The sequence below is a fragment of the Podarcis melisellensis genome (genome assembly GCF_964234715.1).
Source record: "Podarcis melisellensis genome assembly, chromosome: 4".
NCBI classification, from domain to species: domain Eukaryota; kingdom Metazoa; phylum Chordata; class Lepidosauria; order Squamata; family Lacertidae; genus Podarcis; species Podarcis melisellensis.
Genome location: NC_138531.1, coordinates 27,189,056 through 27,214,859, shown reverse-complemented (window position 1 = coordinate 27,214,859; position 25,804 = coordinate 27,189,056). Strand labels below are relative to the sequence as shown.

Genomic DNA, 25,804 nt, shown 5'->3' with positions numbered 1-25,804 from the left:
CCACCTTTATTTGCTGCCAGTAAGCATGCATAACGAGCTGTGTAAAAGAGACTTTGCAAAGCCTGTACGAGACATACTTGGACATGAGAGAACAGAGATGGTTCACTTACATGGGGTGGGGAAGGGAACAAGCTACAGTATTTTGAAATTGGGTGGACATTTGTCCAAAGCAAATATACATCAGTTAAGTGGTAAAGCAAATACTGTACAAAGAAGATGGGTGGGGGAGGGGGTCAGCCGCCCCTTCAATGTACGTTTCATTTGAGCTAATAATAGTACCTCATGCTACAAATATTGACAAGAGATTACTGATCTTAATTATCTTTATTCCCATACCAGTCTTAAGGTTAGGATGTGCTTAACAGGACATCTTACAAATTAGAAGGATGTTAGCCCCCTTGCTATTACATAAATAACGTGTTGCAATGGAGGAGGGCAGGGGAAACAAAACTCCTGGCACTCATTCTTTCTTGCTACAGAACTAATAGATTTATCCACTTTTCTCCTTTTTCTCTTGGGTGGTGTGTTAAGCAGTCACCCTAAGGGAAAACAGGTCCCCCGCCTTTAGAGGAAATGGACTGATCAGAACCCATCTGTGACATCAGCTCAGAAGCCCAACCTCACTTGGCAGTTGAGGCCAGCCCCAGCCTTGGCTCAACAGCCTTTGGGTGGCTTAGCTGCGACAGAATCAGAAAAACTGGGGGCTTATTTTATTTTTAAAATCATGACATATTAGACAGCGAGAAAGCGGGAGTGACAATCAGCAAAGTCTGAAGATTAATGTCTGGGGAAATGGTGAGGGGACCAACAGGAAATTGCTAAGGGAGTTTTGAGTACTTCTTTTATTCTGTTGCAGTGGCAAAGGAAGGGGGTGCGGGGGTTGGGGGCCGCCCCTGAGAGGGGTGGCAAAATGACAAAAATACGAGTTAAAAAATATAATAAAATTGGGCTCATGAAACTCTTTAGTTCAGTCACTGGGCACCACCATGGGGTAAGTGCACCTGAGCCACACATCTCTCCTGGGAGTGATGTGGTGGCTTGGATGTCTGCAGGCTTGGTGCTGCCTGAAATGGCAGCATGGGGCTTGCGTCTGCCCACTGCCTCTCCCTCAGCCGCTCTACAGCTGAGGGGGAGGCGGTGGAGAGGCTCCATGCTGCGCCCCCCTTCCACAGGACCCCCAAAATACACTGGACACCCGAGCGGCTAGTTATGCTGCTGTTCTGTTGTTTCAATTCTGGGTGCTTTGAGAGTTAATGTGCTGTGCTTGCTGCCCCACTCGTCCTGGTGGACCAGCTCCCCATACCGCCAGGGCTTTAGGGCTTCCCTGGAAAGTGGTTCAAAGCGGGCAGGAGAGTTTGGCTTCTGGGTTCCTGCCTGTCTCATTTTGGGCTGCTGTCTATCTCCCCTCTCCCCACCACCACTGCCACCACCTCTGGGCTGGTTCCTCCATCCTGTCCATGCCAACAGTCATCCTCTGAGGACAGAGATCCCAGCAACAAAGTGGCTGGCAAGGAGGACGAGTCAAAGGAAGAGCCAGGTAGCCCCCTGGAGGAGGAAGGCAAAGGCAAGGAGGAGACCCCGAGACCCCAGTGTACAGATTTGCTCAGTCCTGAATGGGTAGGTGGCAGCGGCCTAAGGCGCGATTGGCAGAAGGGGAGGGGGCATATCAACTGCAGAATGGAAGACAGCTGGAGGCCTTTCAAAGGCGACCTCTCCCCCCCCCCCCACGGTTATATTAATTTATTAATTAATACTACCACGATAATCACTTCTACCCCCCTCTTCAGTAAAAAGGCTCTCAGAGCAGCTTGCAGCTCAGTAAAATGCAATACACTTCCCCTGCCCTCAGCCTGTCAAACTGAAAGATGCAACACAAAAGGAAAGAGGAATGAGGAGGGAAGAGGTTATATAATGTGAGAAACACGAGGCTGGACTGGGCAGATCTTTCCTACGAGTTATTTAGGAAATGGAGATCCTCTGAGGACATCTTGGCCTGCTCTGTCCTTCATATTTCTTGTGTTGCTATTTTTGTTTTGTTTTTATCCCACAGCTTCAGGAAATGGAAGAGGAAGAGGGGTCCCTCCAGGAGTGGCCTGGAAGAGACGCATAAATTTGAGGCGGTGGACCCTTTTTTTCTCCTTTTTTTTTTTGCTGCGGTGGGCCCTTAAATAGGGTTGCCATATTTCAAAAAGTAAAAAAACAGACGCCCAGGCCAATGGCCCACCTAGTCCAGAATCCTGTTCTCACTGTGGCCAGCGAGATGCCCAAAGGGGGAACCCCCAAGCAGGATCCCCGGTATCCATAGATTTAGGAATAAGGAATGAAATTTAAATGGAAACACAAGCCATCGCTCCACATTCAGGAGTGAGAACTAATAATGTAAGTTATTACTTATAAGGTCAAAAAAAATGCAAAGATGTGAATGTGAAGGGTTCCAGTTGCTGACACAGGTTCAGTTTCCTTGGAATGAAGGTCAGCGGAGACCGTGGTGTCTTCAGGATGCATGGTTTTATATGCACAAGTACAACCTGAGAAGAGGATCTACAACCCAACCGATATTGATTCTCCATGAAGTCCTTATTTTATTCTGTTGCAGTGGCAGAGAAAGGGGGTGTGTGGGGTACCCAGGGTGTCATCATTGAGGGGGTGGCAACATGGCAAAAAGCAGAGTTAAAAAAGACAAGTAAATTGGGCTCACAAAACTTTTTAATTGCATCAACTAACGTAACGAAATGCGGCTGGCACTGGGCGCCACACTGCAGGGGCTGGCACTTATTGCAGGGCCTGCAGCGCGCCTGAACCACACTGCTTTCCTGGGAGTGATGTGGTGGTTTGGGTGCTTGCAAGCTCAATGCTGCCTGAAACGGCAGCGTGGGGCTTGTGTCTGCCCACCGCCTCTCCCTCAGCTACCCTAGAGCTGAGGGGGAGGCGGCGAAGAGGCTCCACGCAGTGCCCCCCTTCCACAGGATGCGAGCCTTGCACCGGGCACCTGAGCAGCTAGCTATGCCGATGTTATATTGTTTAAGTTATGGGTGCCTTGAGTTTTAATGTTTGGTTGTGTTTTTTAATTGCTTGTCTTTTGCATTTTAATGTTCATGATACTGGTTTTTATATTTTGGAAAGAGCTGTTATATGCCACACAAATTACTTCTCCCTCTTCATCCGCAGTTGCCGTGATCTTCGTCACAGAGCTCCCTTGTCTACACTTGACAGTTTTGGGGACTCCCTCAATGAGGTATGTAGCAGACAGAGCAGGAGGGAAGCCCTGGTGAGCAGCACAAAGGCAAACCTGGGGCTGGAGAGGAAGAGGAGGAGGAGGAAGCTGGCCCGCCGGCCAGGCCACCTTCTGCACTGGTTGTGAGCAAGGGGACAGACATCTTTATCTCTCTGTGCATTGGTAGGTTCTAGGACAGTGGTTAAAAGCCAACTAAATCACAGGGGGTGTGATTTCAAAATTTACAGAGAATAAAGATAGGAAAGAAGGTTTTAAGTGCTTATGCTCACAATGTTAGGTAAATAAACCAGAAAATAACACTTGCAACGGTAAGTACCTCATTTTGCCTTCTTTTAATAATTTCAATGGGGGGGGCCACAAATTTTACGCACCGGGTACCACCTGACTTTGCTACACCACTGGCCACAGCACATGCAGCCAGTGGCGTAGCGTGGGTTGTCAGCACCCGGGGCAAGGCAAGTAATTTGCGCCCCCTAACCCGTGGATTTGCACCCCCTAACCCTAACCCCCAGATGTTGCGCCCGGTGCGGACGGCCCCCCCTGCACCCCCCACACTACGCCACTGCATGCAGCAACAAAGTATGGATATTTGGAAGCTGCTCAGAACCACTATAGCTACAAATAGAATACCACAGAGATTGTTAAAGAATCACATTTTAAATATTAGACTTGGAATCAAATAAGGTGGAATAGTTCACCATTTAGTATGTGTCTATCTTTATAAGAATTAAAGACATGAACTTTCCAGTATTTATTCAATGTGACTAGATTCTGAGTTTTTCCTTCTTGCTATATAAAAGATGATTTATCCAGTGAAGCAACACAAACCTAAACATATCTTCCAAAAATAGTTTTAATTTAGTTTCAATGTCTATGTTTTGGTTTTGAACTATTAACATGATCAACACAATAAATTCTTGCTATTCATACTAAAAAGTCATTTCTGATCACAACAAACATTTTTGTCAAAAAAAATGTGAGACAGATCAATGTTACAAATAACTACATTATTTAAAATGCATCAATTAAGTGTAAATTTAGGCATATTAACTTTCAGTCCTTTGATAGCTGTAGTAGTTTGCAAGCTTACATTTGAATGGAAAAAATTAAAGTTTGTATAGCACTGAAAATATATATATATATACTGTGGCCGTTAGATTTGGATACTAACTTATGACATAGTTCTTTAACAGTGCCACAGGCACTATAAATGTTAATTAAACTTACTACACTGACTGTAAATAACAGGTTGTATCCAGCACTACACATGTGCAAGTGGAATAGACTTCTGCTCACACTATGGGACTTCACTTTCCTCTCCCGCAGGTCCCTGTGTACCTCAAAATCTGCTCCAGAAATGATTGGGGTGGAACATAGGGGGAAAGAAAGGTTGGTGAAATCCCATTGTGTGATTAGTGTCTTTCTTGTGCAGTGCAGGATTCTGCCTGATTCTCACAAAAGGCACACCAGTCAGTTATTGGAATTGCAGACTTTTTGTAAAAGAAATAAAGCTTTTTTGTGGGGGCGGACACACAGGATCTTCCTCCCAAATTCAGGCTATGTAGTGTGGGAAATTCTGCATTTCTTGATTATAAGGATGCTTTCTTCATGAAATATTTGTACTAAGTAACTTTAGGAAATTAATCGTCTTTCAGGTCTTGGTACGCATTTCATAATAGCAGCTCTCCAGAGTGCTGGTGCAAGCAATTGGCTTAGAGTAGTCACACTCAATATAAGGAGGTAGACCTAAAAATTGGGAAGCAAAATGTGTTATTTCTGTGAAGAAAAACAATCTTAGCAGAACCCACTAAAGTATTCAAAGAGATCCTTCCACCAAGGCCAGTGTCTTCTATTCTGACAGTGGCTCTAGGCTAGGGTCTTGGGCAAAGGTCTTTCCCAGCCATGCTCCTGTGCATGCAAAGTACATTATATGACGTAATTATATTTGCACACTTGTGATAGTCTTAATCCATTTTTTTTCAAAATCATGACATTTGCCATGTTGCAGCCTTTGAATAATTTTGCCACAATACTTTTCAAAGGCATCACTTAAATGGGTGGAAATTTTTCTTGTACTAAAATAATACTCAGAACTGGCAGGTCATAAAAGTTCCATCTGGAGAAGCCATGACATCTTTACCTACCCAAACGCACAGACAGATCAACATCAACAAAAGAGTTTGAGAGATCAAGTGAAGAAGTAAATATTACTGGAGTAATGAAGTGTAACAGGCCATCTGACAGTCTTCGCTCTATATTTTTTTAATCCCTTTTTTATCAAGTGGCTCTGAAACTGCTCCACTGGGTTGCCCATTATCTGCCAGCATTATTAATATAGTTTCATTTACCAGAGGTTGCTTACGGACCTCAAAATGAAAACTCTTAAGATCTCAGCAGTCCTCTTCATCTGTCTGGGACCCATCCTTAGGCTTCTCGCTCACAGAAACATTAGGCTGCTTCTGATGCTACAGCATGAAGGTAACTAAGACAATAGTAACCTACCACTATAGACAACGTAACCTACCACTCCACTTATGCAGCAGATACTTATTCAACCCCACAAGTAGATCACCACACAGTGCTTAAACAGATTGTCATTATTGCTCTATTACCAGGACTTGGAAGATAGCACAACCAAGCTCAATATGCAACAAGCAGCATTTTATGGCAAGCCACACCTCCTTAGTCCTTTATTACCCATCCAACATGCCCTTTAATATTTGTCAATCTACAGCTAAAATGCTACTAGAAGTTGAGGCTGGTGGAGTCCAGCTTTTGGAATACATGTATTTGACATGGCCTAATGCAACTTTTGTGCAAATTTCCCATTAAAGAAGAATGAACCCCCAAACCGTCTTGGGAGGTTGCAAGGTAAAACAAATGCAGGAGCTAGAATCTCTTCTTCCTTCTGAAGTTTTTGTTTCTACCCATGGGTGGGGAATGCAGGCCACTATTTTGCAAGGGGGAAAACAGCTGGGTGGGTTTGAAAAGGAAATAGAATGGAGGCAAAACGTTAACCAGCTCTTTCCCCTCCCTTTCTTCTACTAATGAAGCATTAAGACTCCAAAGCTGTTTCTGTTTAAAAATGGAAAAAAGCTTAAAGAAACTACCGACAACTGCGTATATAGCACCCAGTCTCAACATCCCTTAAGTTGACCATTTTACCATATGGTTTTATTACATGCTTCAAAGTGTGAAATGGCTTTATGGCTGTGTGGAGATTTGAACTGTGGTCTCTCCTCACCCCTAAGTCTGGTGCCACACCACCAGCCTGGCTCTCCATGATATGGCTTTATGATGTCATAGCTTACCTCTCGAGAAATTATACCCGCTCTGCGTGCTCTGCTTCCCAAGACAAAGGAAAATTCACTGACTTGAGCCAAGCCTGCAGATACAATCCATTTGATGTACTGACTGCTCTTTGGAAGAATCATAGAAAGGACAAGCACTGCCAGGAAAAACTGAGAGAGAATGTTTTTAACAATGCAGTGGAAAAAAAGGAAAGTTTATGTTGCTTAAAATAAAATAAGGTTAAGAAGTTATTTAATTAACCACAGTTATCTAGTTTATACTGATTAGCAGAACAGAACAGGTCAGATTGTAATCTAGGTGATCTTTACACAGCATACTAGATTAAATTTAAAGTGTTTAGGGTTGTATCTCAGCTTTGTAACAATGAGAAAGCTGCTCACACAATAAGGCTGTCCTTTTTTTCCACTGCAGACACACTGTGCCTTCCAGAGCCTCTGCTGAGGGGCAAGGCGTCCCACAGGTGAGACCAGGAATGTGGTGCAGGGGAATTAGTGAAAACTGGGGAGATTCCAAACAAATTTTCCCATTCCATTGCAACTCCTGCACCACATTCCAGCTTCCAGGAGAAGCTTTTTGCAATGCTGGTGGCTGCAGTAGTGAAGACTTCATAAGAAAGTTGTTGCTTAAGTGGAACAACTCCTGAAATAAGTGGACACAATTCTTTCTCAGTGATTTCAATAACATGGGCTTTAACTTATAATGCCTGCTTAAATTTTATAGTTCTGGAAAAGTTTCAGCCTGGTAAAAAAAAAACCCCTCTACAAATGTATATGAAATAAGAGAAAAAGCTTACTGGCTTGTGAGTTGCATTTCTTTCAGCAGTTTGTACATTTCTGATGGGATTAAATATAGCTTCTCTTCGTATATTTTAAGCCAATCTAGTGCTTTATACTAACATTAGAGATCAAAACTATATTAAGCATAATATATTAGGGAGGCTTGCCTGGCACCGATGCAGATATCTTTTCAGTACTACGTGAATATATTTCTCTGTTCCCAGACATTTAGTTGCTAGTTTTCCTGCTGTCATTGCTGACATTTTATCTGAGTAATCTTCTGTAGTTGGGCAATTGTTCTGATAACAGAATCTGATAACTCTTTAAATATTATATTGTTTAATATAGAATTTCAGCCTATTTATCTCACATTGGCATTTTACTGTTGTTGTTTCTTTGACTAATACAGACACAGTGGTACCTTGTGTTACGTACCGCCCCCCTCCCTTACGAAATGCTTCGGGTTAAGCACTCCGCTAACCCGGAAGTAGATGCCCCTTGTTGCGAATTTTGCCCCGGGAATGCAAACAGAAGTCGTACTATGGCAGCGTGGTGGCAGCGGGAGGTGCCATTAGTGAAAGCGCACCTCATGTTATGAGAGGTTTCCGGTTACAAACGGATCTCCGGAACGGATTAGGTACATAACATGAGGTACCACTGTAGTAATGATTAATAAATTAGTACTGCATTCTCACAATCTGCATTCAGCAGCCTGAACCAGAGCCAAGGCTGCAGTCCTAATCTCACAAAACCGGGAGTAAGCCCCACTGAATTCAGTAGGACTTTTGAGTAGACATGGATAGGATTGCACTGTAAAATAGAAACCTGTGGTTAGGTTCTTGTGGAAAAAAATCATCAGTTGTGTCCTTCATCTAGCATTCTTAAGCCACAGAATACCAGTTGCTGGGAGTGGGGTTGCAGTCACCATAGTAACATAATACAAAATATCAACCTTATTCAATTTTATTCTAAGTACTGAATATATATATACCTTCATTATTACCACTGAAAATGTAAGGAACAGCAAGACTGTGAGTTCATATATTACAAATGTAGGGAAAACATGAAGGCCTGCAAGAGAAAAAGAAGCATCTTACAGCTATTGTGACTTTTTTCTAAACATTGCAATATTTATAAAAGAGCACAGTGATGAAATATTGACAGGAATCTTTCTTAAAGCTTGTTGTTGAGTTTAGCATGCCATATTAAAGAATAATATTTTAGATGTTTTCATTTTACCCACGATATTAGAGAGGTTGCATAATTCAGGTGGAAAGTACCATCCACCAGATGCAGTATTTCAGCCTTACAGAGTCTGCTGTAGATGCTGTCTCTAAAGCATAGTAGTGATGCTTACTAGCTGGTTGTTCCTGAATTAGGTAAAAAAAAAAAAATCCTGCAAGTGATGTTACTAGGTGACTATCTTCACTGAGCTATCAACTGTGACCCAAGATCTCACTTTTGGTCAGTTATTGCCAGCACAGACCTCATGAGCGCATATGTGAAATTAAGATATTTTTGCCCCTACATGCATCACTGCACACTTGTTTATATTGAACTGCATTTGCCATTTTACCACTCATTCACTCATTAAAGAGATCCCTTTGAAGCATTTCACAATCCCTTTGAACCAACCCCAAACAGTGTTGAATCATCAGCAAACTTGGCCACCTCACTGCTCAACTCTTAACTGTACATTGCTTGTGAACATGGCCCAATACAGATCCTTGGGAGGACTCCACTTCCCACATTCCTCAATCAGGACAACTATCCATATATTCGTACTCTCTGCTTCCTGTTATTTAACCAGTTCCTGAGCCACAAGAGGACCTTGCCTTTTAGTCAGTGATTGCTAAGCTTACTCAGGACTCTTTCATGAGGTACAGTACCTTGTCAAAAGCATTTTAAAAGTTCAGATGCACTATGGCAACTGGATCATATATGTCTATATACTTGTTGACACTCTAAGTAATAGGTTAATGGGATGGGGTGTACCCTTGCATAAGCCGTGCTGGTTTTGCTTTAGCAACAACTTGTTCTTTTATATAGTTGGCCATTTTATATTTAAGAATACTTTCCACAAGTTTTCCTGGGACATGCATAAAGCTAACCAGCCCAAATTTCCAAGATCCTCCTTTTTAAAAATTGGTGGCCACTTTCCAGTCCTCAGGTATAGAAGCTGATTTGAGGGATGTTACATAGGTTCCAATTTCTTGATCCGCCTTGCTCCTAGATACCATGTCACCTTCGCTCTATTGGGACTTCTTTCCAGTCCCTGAGCTGTGTGATGTTTCAGTTCAGTTACAAACTGACAACTCCCCTTTCCCTCAGAGAATGTGAACTGCAAACACTCTGGGACATAAAGAGCTACTTAGGTTCACATAAGAAACTTTTATCAATCCAGCTCTTAAATTCCTTTTCTTTTTATACAGTTCCGCATGCTATATCACAAACTGCTTGAAAGTCACTTTAATTTCATAGGCAGTTTGTCATGTATCATGGTGGTTACAGATCAAGAATAAGCCTAATGACTTTGGAAGATCCATAGTTCTTCAGAGTCTAGTCCAATAGTTTTGTCTACCTGAATAGTTAGAATACTCATAAACATTCTGTGCCTTCACACCATGACCAATTGATGCCAATAGGCTTCACAAGCATAATGCAATTGAAATTTATCCTAGTTATTACAAATGTACATTCCTTTCCCTCTGGCTGCTATGCTGGTAAAAATAATAATCATTTTTATATGTTTTTGTAATAAGTTACCTATAGATGCAAAGAATATGATGGCAAGAAAGTCACGTATTGGTTCAATACAGGACATAATTTCTTCAGTAACCATATGACCCTGAGAAGATATAAGTGCTCCTGCTAGAAAACATCCCAATTCCATTGAAACATCCAATAGCTCTGTGATCTGTAAGGGAGTGGAAAAGATTTTTATTACTATTTTGTGTCTATTAATTAACTTTTCATTAACCACTTTGCTTAAAAATTAAATATTACATGCAGATATTTTAGAACACTATCCTTATTTAATGAAAACACTATAATTTCAATAATTAAAGTTAGAGGAAATAAGCAATTTTAAGACTTCTAAAATTGTAATCTTTTTGTGAGTTATAAAATGGTCTCTACCATCCTTGATTACCAGTTAGCCCAGTTCCTAAACACAATTTCACTATAGTAAATCCACTTGAAATCCAAACTAATCACACTAGTGCCTCTCATTAAATACAAACAAAGGAAACTTACCATATTAATGTATTTAGGATGGTAATGCAATGATCTAACTACAAGTAGCCATGCACACTTGATTTTAAGAAATGTATATGGATTTTTCAAACTTACTTTTTATGCCATATCTGACACTAGCGCATTCAGCAAAAATGCCTTAGCACCAAGATATTTGCTTTTAGAAACTTGTTTTATATTACAGAGAGGTCGCTGTGTAAATCTGTAGCAGCAAGGACAAAGAGTCTTCCTGCATCTAAAAGGCTAGTTTATTGTGGCATGAGCTTTCCTGAGCAACAGTGCATGATGTAACTGTCTAAATGGAAAGGGAGGTCAGAGGCAATGCAAAATCATTAGATACAGCTTCTGATCTAATGCATGTCAAATAACTGAAGAGTAAAAATGAACATAAGATCCAGTCAAAGCATCAAAGTATTTGCTTATATTCTGTATCTTTCTATGCCTATTCACTACTCATTTCTTCAATCTACCAGGTTGCATGGAAGGACTAGTCTACATGGAATCAGTTAACATTTGGCTCTTCCCTTCTACCCTGCAGTTACCTTCCAACCCCACTTGCCTGGATTCTTATAGCCAATCCAGGAAGGAGAGGTAGCACTGCTTATCAGCTTCCTCCTCCTTAGTCTTAGATGTAGAACCCAACAGAAAAGAAGTTGGCTCTGCGTGTCATTGGCTCTAGCGCCACCTGCTGTTGACCTCCCTGTCATCTGTCCTACTGGCCCAAATGGGTACCAGCCAACACTGGGGGGGGGGCACCAGGAGATTTAACGTATCTCCTTCTCATCAAGTTGACGTAACTTCTTAGAGACAACCCAGATAACAGACTTTGACTCAGACATGGCAGACCATGATGTCTGCAATAATGGCAGCTATATGGGTGGAACTTTAGCTATACAATGAAAGAACTTTAAGCTAGGACTATGTATGCATAAGCATTTTAAGCTATGCACAAGCATTTTTATGAGCAGCCAGCTTTCTGACCGCTCCAATATTCATTTAAAACTGGTTATTAAATTGGTTATTAAATTTGTTGACATAATTTTTTATGTAATTTACATATTCACCTATGAAGCCAGCTTCCATGAATGAAATCTACATTTTCTCCTGGAATTATTTTCAAAATTAATATATCACCATATCATGTGCAAGTTAAAAATAAAGAAATATTTGGAAAAATTACCATTAACATAAGGAACATAAAAGCAGATATTCCCAGAACTAGAATTTCCTTATTTCCTTTGCTTTCCGTATGCAACTTGCGGTAGTATGGTCCTATTAGATAAGTCTTTAAAACAAGACATATAAGCAAAGCAGCAGCCAAAGAAAAGAGAATTTGTCCAATCAGCATCAATATTCTCAGTATTTCCTTGATGGTGCTAGGGAAAAAGAAGAAAAAGTCACGTTCAGTGTCATTCTAAAAGCCCTCTTAAAATGAGTTTTCTTATTAAACAGGAAAATGTGTGCATAAATCTGTATTTGTCATTTAGTTTCCTAACCCGCAATTCCTGCAAATGTTAGACTACAACTCCCATCATTCATAATCACTGGCCACACTGAAGGGGTCTGATGGAAGTTGGAGTCCAACAGCATCTGGAGAACCACAGGTTAGCCACACCTGGTCTTAAAAAAAAAAACAGACTTGGGGAATATTTAAGCTAGAATAAAAGTTGAGCCTTATCTATATTTTTGAAAGTGGTGTGTCTGTTTGCCCTCTAAGCATTTGAATGCCTCTTGAGATATCATGTGGAAGTTCCTGAGGAGGAGGAGCCAGTTTTTTGTCTATGTTTAGCACTGGCCACCATTTTGAATCAAGACGATGAACCAAAATGTTCCACACTGCACCAGTGCCAAAGGATCAGAAAATATCACTGCCCACTTTGGCATGATGGTTTCAGAGAATGAGGAGTGTGTTTTGGCCTGCATTTGGATACTGTCATGTGCCGTTTAGAATCCAGATGTCAGACTGAACTGTATAAATTGCACCAGTTTGGACGTCACTGAAGTTACTGTTGCCCAATTCAGCATGACAGTTCCCATGTTGAATTTGGTTTATATTTGGATACCACCAGACACCATTTTGATCCAGCTGGTATAATGAACCGTTCAAAACTGCTACTAAAAATGAGCTACTAAATGAGCTACGAAAAATATTTATAACCTAATTAAATTGACATCTGAGTCACAAAATAAATAGTATTAGGATGTATTTAACATTTAAGCCCTATGCATGTACAATTGATAGCATGCACCAATTTCTTGGCCAGTGCCCTCTTCAGGAACTTACATATAAAACTCAGTGAAATTCAAAGAGCAATTTGAAGGTAGAAGAGCCAGACTAATGAAAATAAAGTTGACATAGAAACTCCAATGTATTTACGGTTCCAATTCATTTGCACCTCTGAACTGCAGCATGGAAAGCCAGTAATTATGTACCATATGTCAACAGTAAATTAGTTATTAGATGTATGATAAAACACTTCATTGCATTCACACTTTAAGAGACATGCAGCATGAAGGAAAATAAACATACCATGTACACAGTCCTGAAATCCTTGGAGAAAAGACAGGCTAAAAATGTAATGAATAAAAGCAAACGAATGAACTTTGTTACCTGGAATGTGTGCCAACACCCGCTTGAATAAGAGTTGGCATAACAGCTATAAACAAGCCAAGCTGTACATCCTGCATAACCAACATTGCAAGCAGAACACTGCTGTAATCAATATCTCCTGGGAGATTAAAAAAAGAGGCAGATGTTAAATATGTTCAAGAACTGCAATACAGTATTAATAGCATCCGTTTCCTTGATAATGATTTGCCATTTATCATGACCTTGTTATATAATATCTATTTGGACTGAACTCATACATGTGAAAGTATTACTGGGTGACCTTGGGCCAGTCACACTTCTTTGAAGTCTCTCAGCCCCACTCACCTCACAGAGTGTTTGTTGTGGGGGAGGAAGGGAAAGGAGAATGTTAGCCACTTTGATACTCCTTAAAGGGAGTGAAAGGCAGGATATCAAATCTTCTTCTTCTTCTTACAGAAAGAAAAATAAAATGAGTGTCTAAGAAAATGTGTGCAAGAAGGCATGGCTTTCAGAATATATATTATTGAATGGCAAATCAATGGGAAGGTCATTTTGAGCCCCAAAATACAAGCCAGTACAAATACAAGCCAAATTCCAACATACGGTAATTTTGTTGCCATGCAATTTATGCTGCTGCATATCTGCTGGATCCAAGATTCAAGGGCAGAAATGTAAGTGATGACCGCACTGCTTCTGTGTTTGACTCCATTACAAAACAAGCAGCACAATTAGAGTCTGATGAGGAAAGTTTGCTTTCTGCAGAGTACAGAACCTATTGGGCCAACATATTCGTCAGAGCATCTGGGATTCTGCCAAACGTAACCTTCCTGCAACATAGTGGCAAGACCTATGCACAATACAGCCATACCTCGGGTTAAAGCCGCTTCAGGTTGTGTTTTTACGGGTTGTGGACTGCCGAAACACGTAAGTACCAGAACGGGTTACTTCCAGGTTTTGGCAGTCACGCATGCACAGAAGCGCTAAAATCGCTACCTGTGCATGCGCATACGCAGGTTGCGAACATGCATCCTGCACGGATCATATTTGCAACCTGAGCGTCCAGTGTACAGCCTCTCCTGTCTCTTACCTACTTCGGATTCCTCCCCCTTCTGTAGCACATGAAAGAAGCTGGTCTATGTTTTGAAACACACCAAAACAAGAAATAAACTGACATGTGGAAGGGTAGAAGCTTGTTTCAGCTTGGGCAAACCTTCTGTGTTTAGAAGTCCATGATAAATATGATGGGAAATATGAAGAAATTGAAACTTATTGATAGAATAAAGACTAAATTTCACGTGGGGTTCAGCAAGTTTTGTTCCTTCTCCCCTCTTTTTCTGAGCTCTTTTTATGTCTGCTTAACACTGTGGAGGACTGGAGAAGACGTAATAGTTTTCAGAATAGTCATTTGTTTCACAATAATGTTGATTTTTTTTCTTCTTATTTTTGCCTGCTCCACATAAGCTTCCAAAATCATAGAGATGAACTTCCTTACAGTTGAGCAGCTTTGTAACTCCATTTGGAACAAAGACTTTAAAAAACAAATGAACAATTATTGTCTGAATAAAATCTTCTTTTAAAATACCAGTCATATTTCTGTGGTAAACCAAGCTACGCATAATGTATTTTATGTTCCTAAAGTATCAAACTGACTTTCAATATGTAAAGAATACTTTTAAAATGTATTGCATTTTTTTCTGAAAATGTGCATTCCTCACCCCCACCCCCTAAAAGGTATGGGTTTCTTTGCGGCTTCAAAATTCCTGGAAATTTTACAAATCCAGTAGTTCCCCAGCAGCTTACATTCAGAGGCATGCTGTCTTTTCTCTGAACCTGGAGTTAGCATACAGGGGTGGACTTTGGTAATATGGTGCCCTGAGCAAGGACAAAATTTGGCTCCCTAAATATTTATTTGGTGCCCTCCCCCCTCTTGCCTTCCATTTTGCTCTCAAGTGCACTACATCATAGTTGCAGAAATTCAATCAGCTGCCTGACCAGGGCCTAACTTTGAGTAGGTACCAGCATAAATATTGATTTGTTTTCTATTTATTTTGTTATTATTATTATTATTTGTGCCCCCTTGGCTCAGTGCCCTGTGCAGGGGAACTGCCCACACCACCCTAAGTCCGGCACTGTAGCATATCTCCATGACTAGTAGGCATTTATAGTCTTATCCCCCATGAATTTGTCTAATTTCCTCTAAAAGCCATCTAAGCTGGTGACCATCCACACTCTTGTGGCAATGAATTCCATAGTTTAACTATGTGCTGTGTAAATAATTGTTTCCTATTGGGTGTACTGAATCTCCTACAATTCAGTTTGTAGTATTATGGGAGAGGAAGAAAAACTCCTCTAGCTCTCATCTGCAACAGCTGTACGCAACTCATGATTCAGTTCCATAATTAGCCCATCCATCATACCATGCAGATGACAAAATATCATTGAAAATATAAAGCTACATGTGTAGATGTATTAACAGGATTCTATTAAGATGTCTTATTCTCAAGCTTTTATATTTTCAGTAGATTATATCTAAGCCTGCATCTATGCTTTTCTAGAAGTCTATTACAATACATGTCTCTTGAGGCTTGCATTTCATAGAAACCAACTTATCTCGCACAGAAAGCATTATGGAGTGCTGTGATTAGACATGCTGCAGGATAAGTTTTGTTAACTCAGATATCAGCTGAGAAACTAGGGATAGAATCTTCAGAAATTATTAACTGCATGGAAGGCACTGGATCTCAAACCTAGCCTTCCAGACGCTTTGGACTACAACTCCCACAATTCCTGACCATTGGTCATTCTTACCAAGGTTGATGGAAGTTGTAGTTGAAAACATTTGGAGGGTACCAGGTTGGAGAATATGATGAAAAGTGAAGGGCAATCCGAAAATTCGGCAAAAATAAATGGATCCTATAACTTAATGGGTAAAGAACTCAGGTCAGGACCATCACTATGCGAAACTCTCATTATTTAACTGGAAGTTAACTGATAGTTAAGAGCACCCTTCTACGACAATTAAAAGTTCATCAGTACCTTTTAAGGTTAGTTCTTTTTGCCCATGTGTCTGGGCTAAAATTAAATGGAAGAATTCAGTAGGTTAAGGATCCACCTACCTTCTTTATCTCCCCGAGCACTCCCTGCAAGGAATCTGGATACCAATGGTGTGCTTGATAGTGATAAACAAGTAGCAATGAAAACGCTCTGTGTTGCTCTAATTTGTAGCAAGTGTCCCCACAGTAAGCCAAATGCAATCATCAGGAACGTCATGTAACAGGGTCCTTGCAATGATATCTTCCACACCTTTGAGAATAATGGTCACTTAGATTAGCATAATACTATTTCAACATTGCAACTGTATTTATCCTTTAAATTTTATGCTAAATTTTTATGCAATACACCTTCAGAATATATAGATCCTGAGAGTTCTTTAGGCAACCAAAACTTTGTTTCTGGATCTATTTAACAATATGAATTCCAAAAAAATAACAGTTCCCCCTCCCCGGCAAATAGATTATATTATGCTATAGATTATGAACTGGGAAACTCACACCTGCTTAATGCACCCCTTGTCCTCGATGTTTAACTGAAAAAGTGCTAGGATATATATTATTACAAGCAGAAAACAAACAACCCTACACTACTGAGTAAATTGTTAACTTGTGTTCAAACAGTAAATAAGCTGTCAGTAAGGCAATAACTCTTTAGCATGCAAGCATTCCCATATAAAATTTATTTATAGTAGCTTGATGGACTCTTTCAGCTCACAGCTCCCAAAGTGGAGTCCAGAGGCAAAGCAAGATGTGGAATGACAAGCCAACGAAGTGTTAAAGGGGCTGTGATGAACACAGCTATGCTCTAGCAAAGAAGCTTGGAAAGAATTAAAAGCTGAGTGCAAGCTGGAAGGTCAGTGGAAACAGAATGTAAAAAGGAGTAATTGGGAAGAAAGAAAAATGGTACAAACAGGTTTGCCACCTCGGTGAGAATCCAGGCAGAAGAGCAATATTAAATTGCCAGGTTAACACCACCCACTCTGCCTTCCCCACTTTCAGACTTTCAAGACTCTTGCACTGCCCTGGAGGTACTTTCCCATTCAGAGCTGTTTCTATAGCATCCACCTTACTGCTCTTCTGACTTGCCTAGTTATGATGCAGTCGCAATAGTCTCTCTTCTTTCAGTCTCTAGCTCTGTTTTTTGCCCCTGCAGCCTTTGCATCTGGGGGCCAATCATGTCCTAAATATGAGTCCTACCCATTGCAGTGTTCTCCCCAACATGCTAGCTTTCCACATGCAAGGATTTTATTTTGTACAGAAGAGCATCTGAGCCCACACGTGCCATCTGAAGTGGTATAACCCAGACACAAATCTGCCACCTCAGTGAGAACTAGGCCTCTGTGTCTATGTATTCTAGGAGAACACGTGTTTATTTTCAAAAAAATAACCCTCCGGAAACTGTAGAAGTCTTTTAAAAAGAGGTGTTAAGAGAACAAACAAAAAAAATTATTTTAAAAAAATGTCTAGTCAAGCAACATTTTTTAAAAAATCATGCACATTTGAACAATCCAAAATGCTGTTTTTCTCTTGGATTATTTGCAATGCTGATGCACATACATTGTATGGAGCAATACCTTTCTTAATCTTTCCGGGGAAAACTCCAAGCCAACGAGGAACAGTGTGTAGAACACACCAAATTCTCCCAATGTCTCTACTTGCACAATTGACTGAAAAACACAAGTTTGTTCAGTTGCCACAGGTAAGTCTTTTTAATTGTCTCAAAATATAGTCAGCTTCTGCAAAAGTAGTAACTAGAAGTTCAGTCATGCTATACATACAGTATCTGCTTACATCTTACTTCCACAATAAGGAAAGCATACATAAACCCCTTAATTCCCTTACTTCTCCAGAGCAGATTTTGGGGCTGTACAGGACTGGGGGGGAGGAGTAGCCCTGGTGCATAAATTAATATCAGCTTATGTAGCATTGTACCTCTCCAAAATCTTACCTTAATGCTGTTTAATCCTGATGGTCCTAAGAGTACTCCACAAATAATGTATCCAAACATAGTTGGTAATCCTATTGTTGTACATAACCATCCACAAGGCAAAGATAGCATTCCTATGGTGACAATATCCTAATAAATAAAACAAAAATAAAATAAAAATGTTCCACACATATGTCAACATGCAAAGCAAGGGAACATACTACTGATCCAGGAAGGAAGAGGTTTCATGGATCGTCACTGGGCCTTTTCATGGAACACTGCATTCCTGAAACACTACCTGGAGTTGAGTGGGCCGAGGAGCAAGCCTTGGGCTCACATGCTCTCCCACTGCTCTTTCACCAAGAGAGTGAAACCTCTTGGGAGAGATTAAAAAACTATCACTCATTATGCATATGAAACATGAAATGGAGATAAAGATGGTGTTAATATCAGTTGGAAAATGCTTATACCAACATTTTTACAACAACAAAATACTGTATTTTTTTCATTAGTCCTTATAAGTGTTGATTTTCGTTTGTTCAGGCTAACTCCTAATATTAATATTCAAGGCTTTTCCCCCTAACGGAACAGCGTTCTGTCACCTCTCAGCTGGGCCCCAGAAGTTGGGGGAGAGGCTTGACCAGCAAAGCCTCACTGCACCCCCAGCTCATGAGGACATCCTCCCCAGAGCCTGAATATGAGGGCTCTGGAGAGGGTCTCCTCGTGAGCTGGAGGCACAGCAGGGCTTTGCTGAGGCTCTTCAGCCTCCTGGCTAACAGCTGGTGTGTGGGAAAGGCATGCCTCAGATGAGCAAGCCCCGAGCTGCTCTGGCTCACACTAGTCAGAGAGACATATGGGTGGGGGGTTGCTCATTAAGCTGGTCAGCTGAGGCACAGAAGCCTCTCCACACTTCAGCTGAGCCGGAGAGGTGCATGGGGAGGGGGGCCATTAAGCTGGTCAGCTGCGGTGTGGAAAGCTCCCCTTGCCTCAGGTGAGCAGCCTCAACAAGCCTCTGGCTAGGAAGGAGATCTCCCCCACCCCCAAGAGGATCTCTGAGGTGGGTTCTGCTGAGGGATGTGCATTCCGACACCTTTCTCTCTAGGAAAAAAAACACTACTAATATTGCCCTTTGTTGGTACTGGTTTCACAACAATTCCGTTTCATTTGTGAGCTGGATGAGCAGCCCAGGGTGCATTTATGGGGCATATCACATTCTTATTTGGGTTTAATTTCCCCCCCCATAACTGTGAATGGAATCAGATCACAAGTTCTAAATTCATTTTTTATGCCAGCTGTCACTAAAAATTAACCCAGTACAGCTCTATAAGAACAGCTGCTGTAGTTATGGCGCACAGAGCTCAGATCGGAAGCTCTTGCATACGCAGGAGCTCCTATATGAGCAAGGACTTCCCTGCTGCCTTTAGTGTCAAGGGCAGGCATAGGCAACCTCGGCCCTCCAGATGTTTTTGGACTACAACTCCCATGGTCCCTAGCTAACAGGGCCAGTGGTCAGGGATGATGGGAATTGTAGTCCCAAAACATCTGGAGGGCCGAGGTTGCCTATGCCTGGTCAAGGGCAACTCAAAAATAAACTCAGCTTCCACAAAAATGAGGGTGATGGGAAAGAGCTTTGACTTGGAGCCATAGAGCCACCCTATAATTTTTTCTGCATTAAAAGCAGATGGAGGGATCATAGTAGTATTTTATACTACTTTTAGTACCAGAACTCAGACTTCTCATATATATATAATGGGACTGTAAAAAGGTTGACATGTTTAATAATGGAGCCTATCTAGAAGTCTCTTTCAGTTAAGGCAGAGTGATATCTACATCAAATAACTACATTGTATATGGCAATTATCATCCTGTTGAGGGTACTCCTGGTGGCAAACACAAGTTTGTGGTTGAATAATGTCTATAACAACCATCCAGGGCAAAGTCTAAGAAGATGCTTCACAGTATTTCAGATAAAAGAATGATCTTGAGATAATCATATAAGCTAGTGCAGTCCAATGTAGCACCTAAAGTCACAATTTTGAATTCTCAGAAATAGAGGGAATTAATATTCATTATTTTCTGCCATTTTTGCCAGGTTTCAATAGCAGCATTTTTAATATGGAAAACCCAGTAGTATTTTAAGATATGACAGCAATAAAAAGTTCCTGACACCCGGATATAACACGATTACAAACTGGTATTGGCAAATAACTTTGATATGTTCATAATTGTTTATATTTCTGTCTTTGAAATGTAAGTATACAGACAATACTCACTTTTAATTTAAGTTTTATTAATATGCTCAGCCCTATTTTTATACATTACCTTTATAAAATGATGATCCGCACGTGGAATGGTAGAGTCTCTGGGCTTCGTAAGTATGTACTGATTGTTTTGGGAATCAATAAGCATGCTTAGACCCAAATCATCTTCTACTACCCGTTTTGAAATATTTCTTTTAGTATCTGCTTCATCTTCTTCTACTCTTAAAACAGCTTCAAAATTCACTCCCCTCACCTATCAAGGAAGCAAAGGTTTTTCATTGTCATCTATTTATTATGCCATTTTTTGTTTGTTTTTAGAGTTTAAAAGGAAATAATAATAATGAACAAGCAATCCTATGGTCTCAGAGGGTATCCTCAGAGGTCACAGAACAGTGTGGACCTCCCTCTCTGTGGGCAAAGATCTGGCCCTGGAAGCCTTCTGATTGTGGCTGAAGAAACATCCATAGGTACCTCTCCAATGTGGCTTTTATGGAGAGAGATGGTCCTTGAAGTATTGCAGTCCTGAGCTGTTTAAGGCTTCATAGGTCAAACCCAACACTTTGAATTGGGCCCGGAAGCCAGGATCGGTTTAATATGCTAAAACCCTTTTGCCCCAGTGAGCAACCTAGCTGCTAAATTCTGCACCAGCTGAAGCTTCCAAACAGTCTTCAGAGTGGGCCCTGCATATAAAGCGTTGCAGTAATCCTGTCTATTCTTACACCACCAGGATTTCAATTTTTATAAATTGTTTGTATTGCCTTAATAACCTCTAGGTCAGAGATATCAATCTTGTGTATCTGTTACATTGCCATTTTTTATTCTAAACGTTTCTAGTTTTGCTACTTTTAATTTCTACAGTAATGTGGGTAACCTACAAGCTACTATGTATTTCTCGCCTCTCACCACTGAAGAAAACTTGCAGTGGCTGTCTTGGAATCCTCCCCATTGCATTGGATTTCAAATTAGAATTTATACTGCAACAAGAAGAAATGAAAGTCTTCTTATTTATTCTGTCAATATGCCACTTAACTGGAGAACATAACATAAAAATACTTAATAAGAATACTTTTGATAAATTGTTATATAAGATAGTAAGTAGCAGAACTCAATGGTTATAAAAATCCCTCTCTAGATAAACTTACTGACTTGTTGTCATCAAAGGCATGCTCTCCTATTTCCTCTTCAAGCCTATCAGCTGCTTTTCTTACATCTTCAAGAATCTCATCTAGAATGGATAAACTTTTATTTTGATGCTGCATGTTTTTCAGGGCTTCAGCCTGATGTTTCTCTGCTGCTAGAAGTTCAACATATTCCGTTTCTTCCTGTTAGAATTCATAAAAAAAATTCTAAGATATTTTTTCAAAGCTGACATTCACAAGATGAACATTTCATTTTGTCAAAGTTCTTACAAAACTTTTAAAAAGCTGGAGAACAAATACTTCATACAAAGAGCTTCCTGAGGTCCTTAAATTGCCTTTCAGCTTTATCCTCAATAAAGCTGGAGTGAAATCCTTAAAAAGGCCATTTTATAATAAGGACATTCAACATATGCAGAGTGTTTACTCCTTTCAGTAGCCATTATTTATTAACTGTTATGTATTTATATCCCACTTTTCACTTAGGAAGTACAAGATGACATACATGTCTTAAAGGTGAAATATAGCAATTTACTCAACATCACCAGTGATTTTATGGGGAACTATAAGGTACAACGTAACATCTCTCTAGGTATAAAAATGCAAGCCAATATTTCTCTTCTCATTTCATTATGTGGTTATTGTCATTCTGCAGCCACCCCTTCTCATGTCCACACTGCTGGAAAAGGAGTTCCAATGACAATGACAAAGGAGCAGTCTCACTGATTGTCTATCCTCTGCTGTCATAACAACTTTTATGGGCATGCATGCACTTCTTTCCTTCCTTAAGAAAGGCATCTCCTTGCCCAGAAACAGTGGAAGTAGCAGATTTTTAATTCTGGATGATTTAACATAGGGGCTTTGGCCACCTTGTCAAGAGCTAATGAAGTTTGCTTCTATCAAAGGCTTATAAACCTAACAAATGATAGGACCGAACGTGTTTGAGAAATATTTTGTCTACTATTTGGACAGATGGAACAAGAACTTGACACTTAATATTGCATTTGAAAGCGGAATAGTAGTTCTTACTACTGAATGTCATAACTCACTATGGGTCAGTTACTGGGAATTTTTGGTTGTGGAGTATGCAGCAGCCTGCCCAATCAGTCATGAGTTTCTGTCCTGTCTGGGCATCATACATAGATGTGCCATTTGCATAGCATCTATGGCCCAGATATGACCACTGATAATATGGGGAATTCTACACACATTGGCTTTTTTTGCAACTTTGGCCCTAAAGGCAATACCCAATGTTGATCATACTCGGAATAGAGCCACTGGAATAAACAGACTTAATAGGTCTACTCAGAGTATAACACCAGGTATTGCCCTAAGCAAACCATTATCTCAGAATTAATGTGATGGGTGTGATTCCCCCTTCTCCACCAAGCACAGCCAGCAAGTTTGTTGAAACCAACCTAATACTTTGTTGAAACCTGTCTATAGGTGGTAGCTACCTTGACATCCTTTAGTTTTATAACATTAAATTTTCAGCTGCAAAGAGAACTAACCTTTATTGCTGCTTCCCTCAAAGCTTCCAATCTCTGCCGACTACTTTCCTTCATGTTCACAACATCTTTATAATCACCTTGTAAAGCTCTTTGGAGTCCGTAGATTGCTTGAAATACAGAATTTTCACTTTCATTCAGCTCCTTTTGAAAAATTTCAAATGTGTGGACCTGAAAAGTTCTTTCTGCAAGTGACAGCCCCGAGTCCTTTTCTACTGCTCTTATTGCACTTTTTAGTTTGTTGAGAACCACATTCTTTTGACGCAGGAGTCCAGATAGCTTTCTGCAGTTTTCTACAAGCCATTGTTTCCTCTGTGTAGCAGCAACTCCTCTACCACGATGCAGTTTTATTGCATGTTTCACTATATCCTCATGTTCCACAGGTGTTATTAGTTGACAGCAAAACAATGAAGCCAACACCCATAAGGAGATAAATCCAGTTACCTTCATGGTCCAATTATTACCAATCATAGGAAAGCAGTCAGAAATTATGCCAAACTTTCCATTATATGCTTTTTGCATCTCAAATATATATGCAGTGTGATCAATTAATAAAAATTAGCTGTCATTCTTAGTATACTGCTGAACCACTGAAACAAATATGAATTCAAATTCCAGAAACCAGGAGATGAAAATACCTTAAGCACTGCACATTCTTCTTTCTTCAAGGTTACATTGCTTTTTATGAAAAACATATTCTGTCTTGGTCTGCTTTTTGTCCAAAACATAGCACTAGCTAACATCTATCAAGATGGAAGGAGGTTCTACTGAAAAATATTTTAATATATTTTCCTTGAATTATATCAAATACTCTTCAATCAATTTTCACTAATGGAATGGTTGCTTGATCTTCTTATATGGACAATAAATGATGATTCCCAACTCTGCATTTCAAAACAAAAAGTAAAATGGCTACTTACTGAGAGGTTTTTTTTATTATAATCAAGCAGTATTCAAATATTGTTAAATGAATAAAATAAAGTACAATTGATTACAATATTTTAATTTCCTGGTAACTAACCTAGACTTCTCCCACCTCCATTGCTTTTGTTATTGTGCTCCTCCTTTTCCCTGCAACACCTCATGCTCTCTACTTGTCAAGCAACTTCCTTCTCGCAATCAACAATAGTGAACATTTCCCTGACCTCTTCCTTTCCAAATCTCTCTGGTCTACATAGATCGTAAACCCATTAAAGTCAAGGGCTGTGGCATGGCTTTGTTCTGTTCAATAACCAGGAATATGTGATGCTGCAAATCCATATTGTTGTGGAGTGGTCTGGAGATCTGAGTTTTGGAAATCTGGGGCAGCTCCTTGATCTCCTGCTGTTTGCTCTTCCCAAAAAAAACCTGTTGTTGTTTTACTTTGATGATAAGATGGTGGATCATAGTGTTGGTGAGATCCCAATGTACCCACTGTCTTAATTTCCCAGAGGCATCTATACATATGAAATAAGGACATGCAAATTTGTGCTCAAGTGCCCTGCCAAGTGTGTTAAAAAGCAGTGGGTAGCCATTAAGACTTCAGATCCATCAATCCTGTCAAGGATAGCTCCAGGTTTTCAGGTACTCCCAAGCAAGACTTATTCCTCACAGTAAGATCACATTCCTTACTTCCATAATACTTAATTCACTAAATACTGGGAAAAGAGGAAGAAGGGTAGATTAAAGATTGTGCTGGAGCTATGACTCAATTGAGCATCCCCTTCAAACATCTAAGGACCCCAGGGAGTAGTCTGATGACCTTGATTGCTGCTGCCACTAACTACTTACATATATATGGGAGAACATCTAGTCCCAGGAAAGGCGTTTATGAAACGGTCATTAAACACTAGTTATAGCAGACCATTTACATCTGCCCTGACCAAGGTGCATAAAGGTGTATATCCTTTCCGTCCACTGGAAGGAAGAAGCGGCGTCCACTTCCCAAGCTCCCAACGCCGCTTGCTTTAAAGGGCAGGGCATGTCCAGCAGCAGGGAGAGCAGCAAGGCACACCATTATTCCCTTGGTGCTAAAGATGTAACAAATAGTAGAGATTTGGTGGGGAGGAGGGAGGGAAAGGAAGAAGCCACCACCACCACCCCACCCCTCTTTTTTCGGGAAGGATCCAACTCGCTAACCACCACTCTCTGGTCCCATACTCAAAATAACCAACAACAAACTCAAACTGCTTCCTTTATGACGCCACCTTAGGAGCCAAATCCTGGGGCTGAGGTCACTTCAGGGCCCCCACCCAATAAAACATTGGAAGGGTCCAGGCTTGGGTGTAACCATGATTTTGGGGGGGGCGGGGCAAGCATTATGTTAGGGGAGGCAGAACCAAGTTATCTGTGACCCAACTGATCAGTCAGTTATTTTTATTTTATTTATCTAACGGGCCCCCGGCTCTGAAGTGGATGGACACTGCCACTCAAATCGTGTGCACGCACCGTGTCATGAGATCACGCGCGAGGGTGGGCCGCCGAAGGCGATTCAGGATCCGGTTTCGGAGCCTCTTCCTTCTTTCATTTCAAACCTGGATCCCTCAGTCCCGTCAGGGCCGACTGGAAAGTGAGGGAAAGAAGCGGGGGGGGGGTGGCGAACGACATAGCTCTTCCTCTCTCTCTCCTCCCCTCCACTCTCCCCCACCTCGCATCGCCTCACCTGCACGGGAAGGTCCCACCGCAGCCAAGCCACCGCCGGAGAAGCCGAGCCACGTCCCCATCCTCCTCACCTCCACGCCGCCTCCCTTCCTCGTTCTCTCAGGTGACCAA

General features: G+C 40.9%; 1 protein-coding gene and 1 long non-coding RNA gene across 5 annotated transcripts; one reads left to right on the top strand and one right to left on the bottom strand.

Moving 5' to 3' along the window:
- The first annotated feature begins 258 nt into the window (after positions 1 to 258).
- Positions 259 to 21,528, top strand: LOC309367861. Of its 3 annotated transcripts, XR_014167387.1 has the most exons (4): positions 259 to 795; positions 3,169 to 3,235; positions 16,932 to 17,074; positions 20,728 to 21,528. It is a non-coding gene; the product is annotated as an uncharacterized lncRNA (long non-coding RNA). The 3 variants fall into 3 exon arrangements; XR_014167388.1 differs by lacking the exon at positions 20,728 to 21,528 and having other exon boundaries at positions 264 to 795; positions 16,932 to 17,669; XR_014167389.1 differs by lacking the exons at positions 259 to 795; positions 20,728 to 21,528 and adding an exon at positions 2,160 to 2,295 and having other exon boundaries at positions 16,932 to 17,669.
- On the bottom strand, positions 4,071 to 25,797 carry TMCO3 (transmembrane and coiled-coil domains 3). 2 transcript variants are annotated; one of them, XM_081907386.1, is made up of 13 exons: positions 25,695 to 25,797; positions 23,057 to 23,937; positions 21,552 to 21,731; positions 20,471 to 20,662; positions 18,170 to 18,298; positions 17,796 to 17,888; positions 16,285 to 16,471; positions 13,190 to 13,307; positions 11,759 to 11,954; positions 10,090 to 10,240; positions 8,315 to 8,394; positions 6,547 to 6,696; positions 4,071 to 4,981 (listed from the first exon to the last, which is right to left on the bottom strand). In XM_081907386.1, exons 2-13 carry the CDS (start codon positions 23,573 to 23,575, stop codon positions 4,868 to 4,870), a joined length of 2,109 nt encoding a protein of 702 aa, XP_081763512.1. In that variant the 5' UTR covers positions 23,576 to 23,937; positions 25,695 to 25,797; the 3' UTR covers positions 4,071 to 4,867. The 2 variants fall into 2 exon arrangements, with proteins under 2 accessions (XP_081763512.1, XP_081763511.1); XM_081907385.1 differs by having other exon boundaries at positions 4,071 to 6,696.
- Between the last annotated feature and the right edge of the window lie 7 nt (positions 25,798 to 25,804).

Coding starts and splice junctions, on each gene's coding strand:
- TMCO3 (XM_081907385.1), bottom strand. CDS start 23,575: ATGCAAAAAGCATATAATGGAAAGTTTGGCATAATTTCTGACTGCTTT. Junction 17,889..18,169: donor CAGGATTAAACAGCATTAAG/GTAAGATTTTGG, acceptor TGTGTTTTTCAG/TCAATTGTGCAAGTAGAGAC. Junction 13,308..16,284: donor TGCTCGGGGAGATAAAGAAG/GTAGGTGGATCC, acceptor TTAATCTCCCAG/GAGATATTGATTACAGCAGT.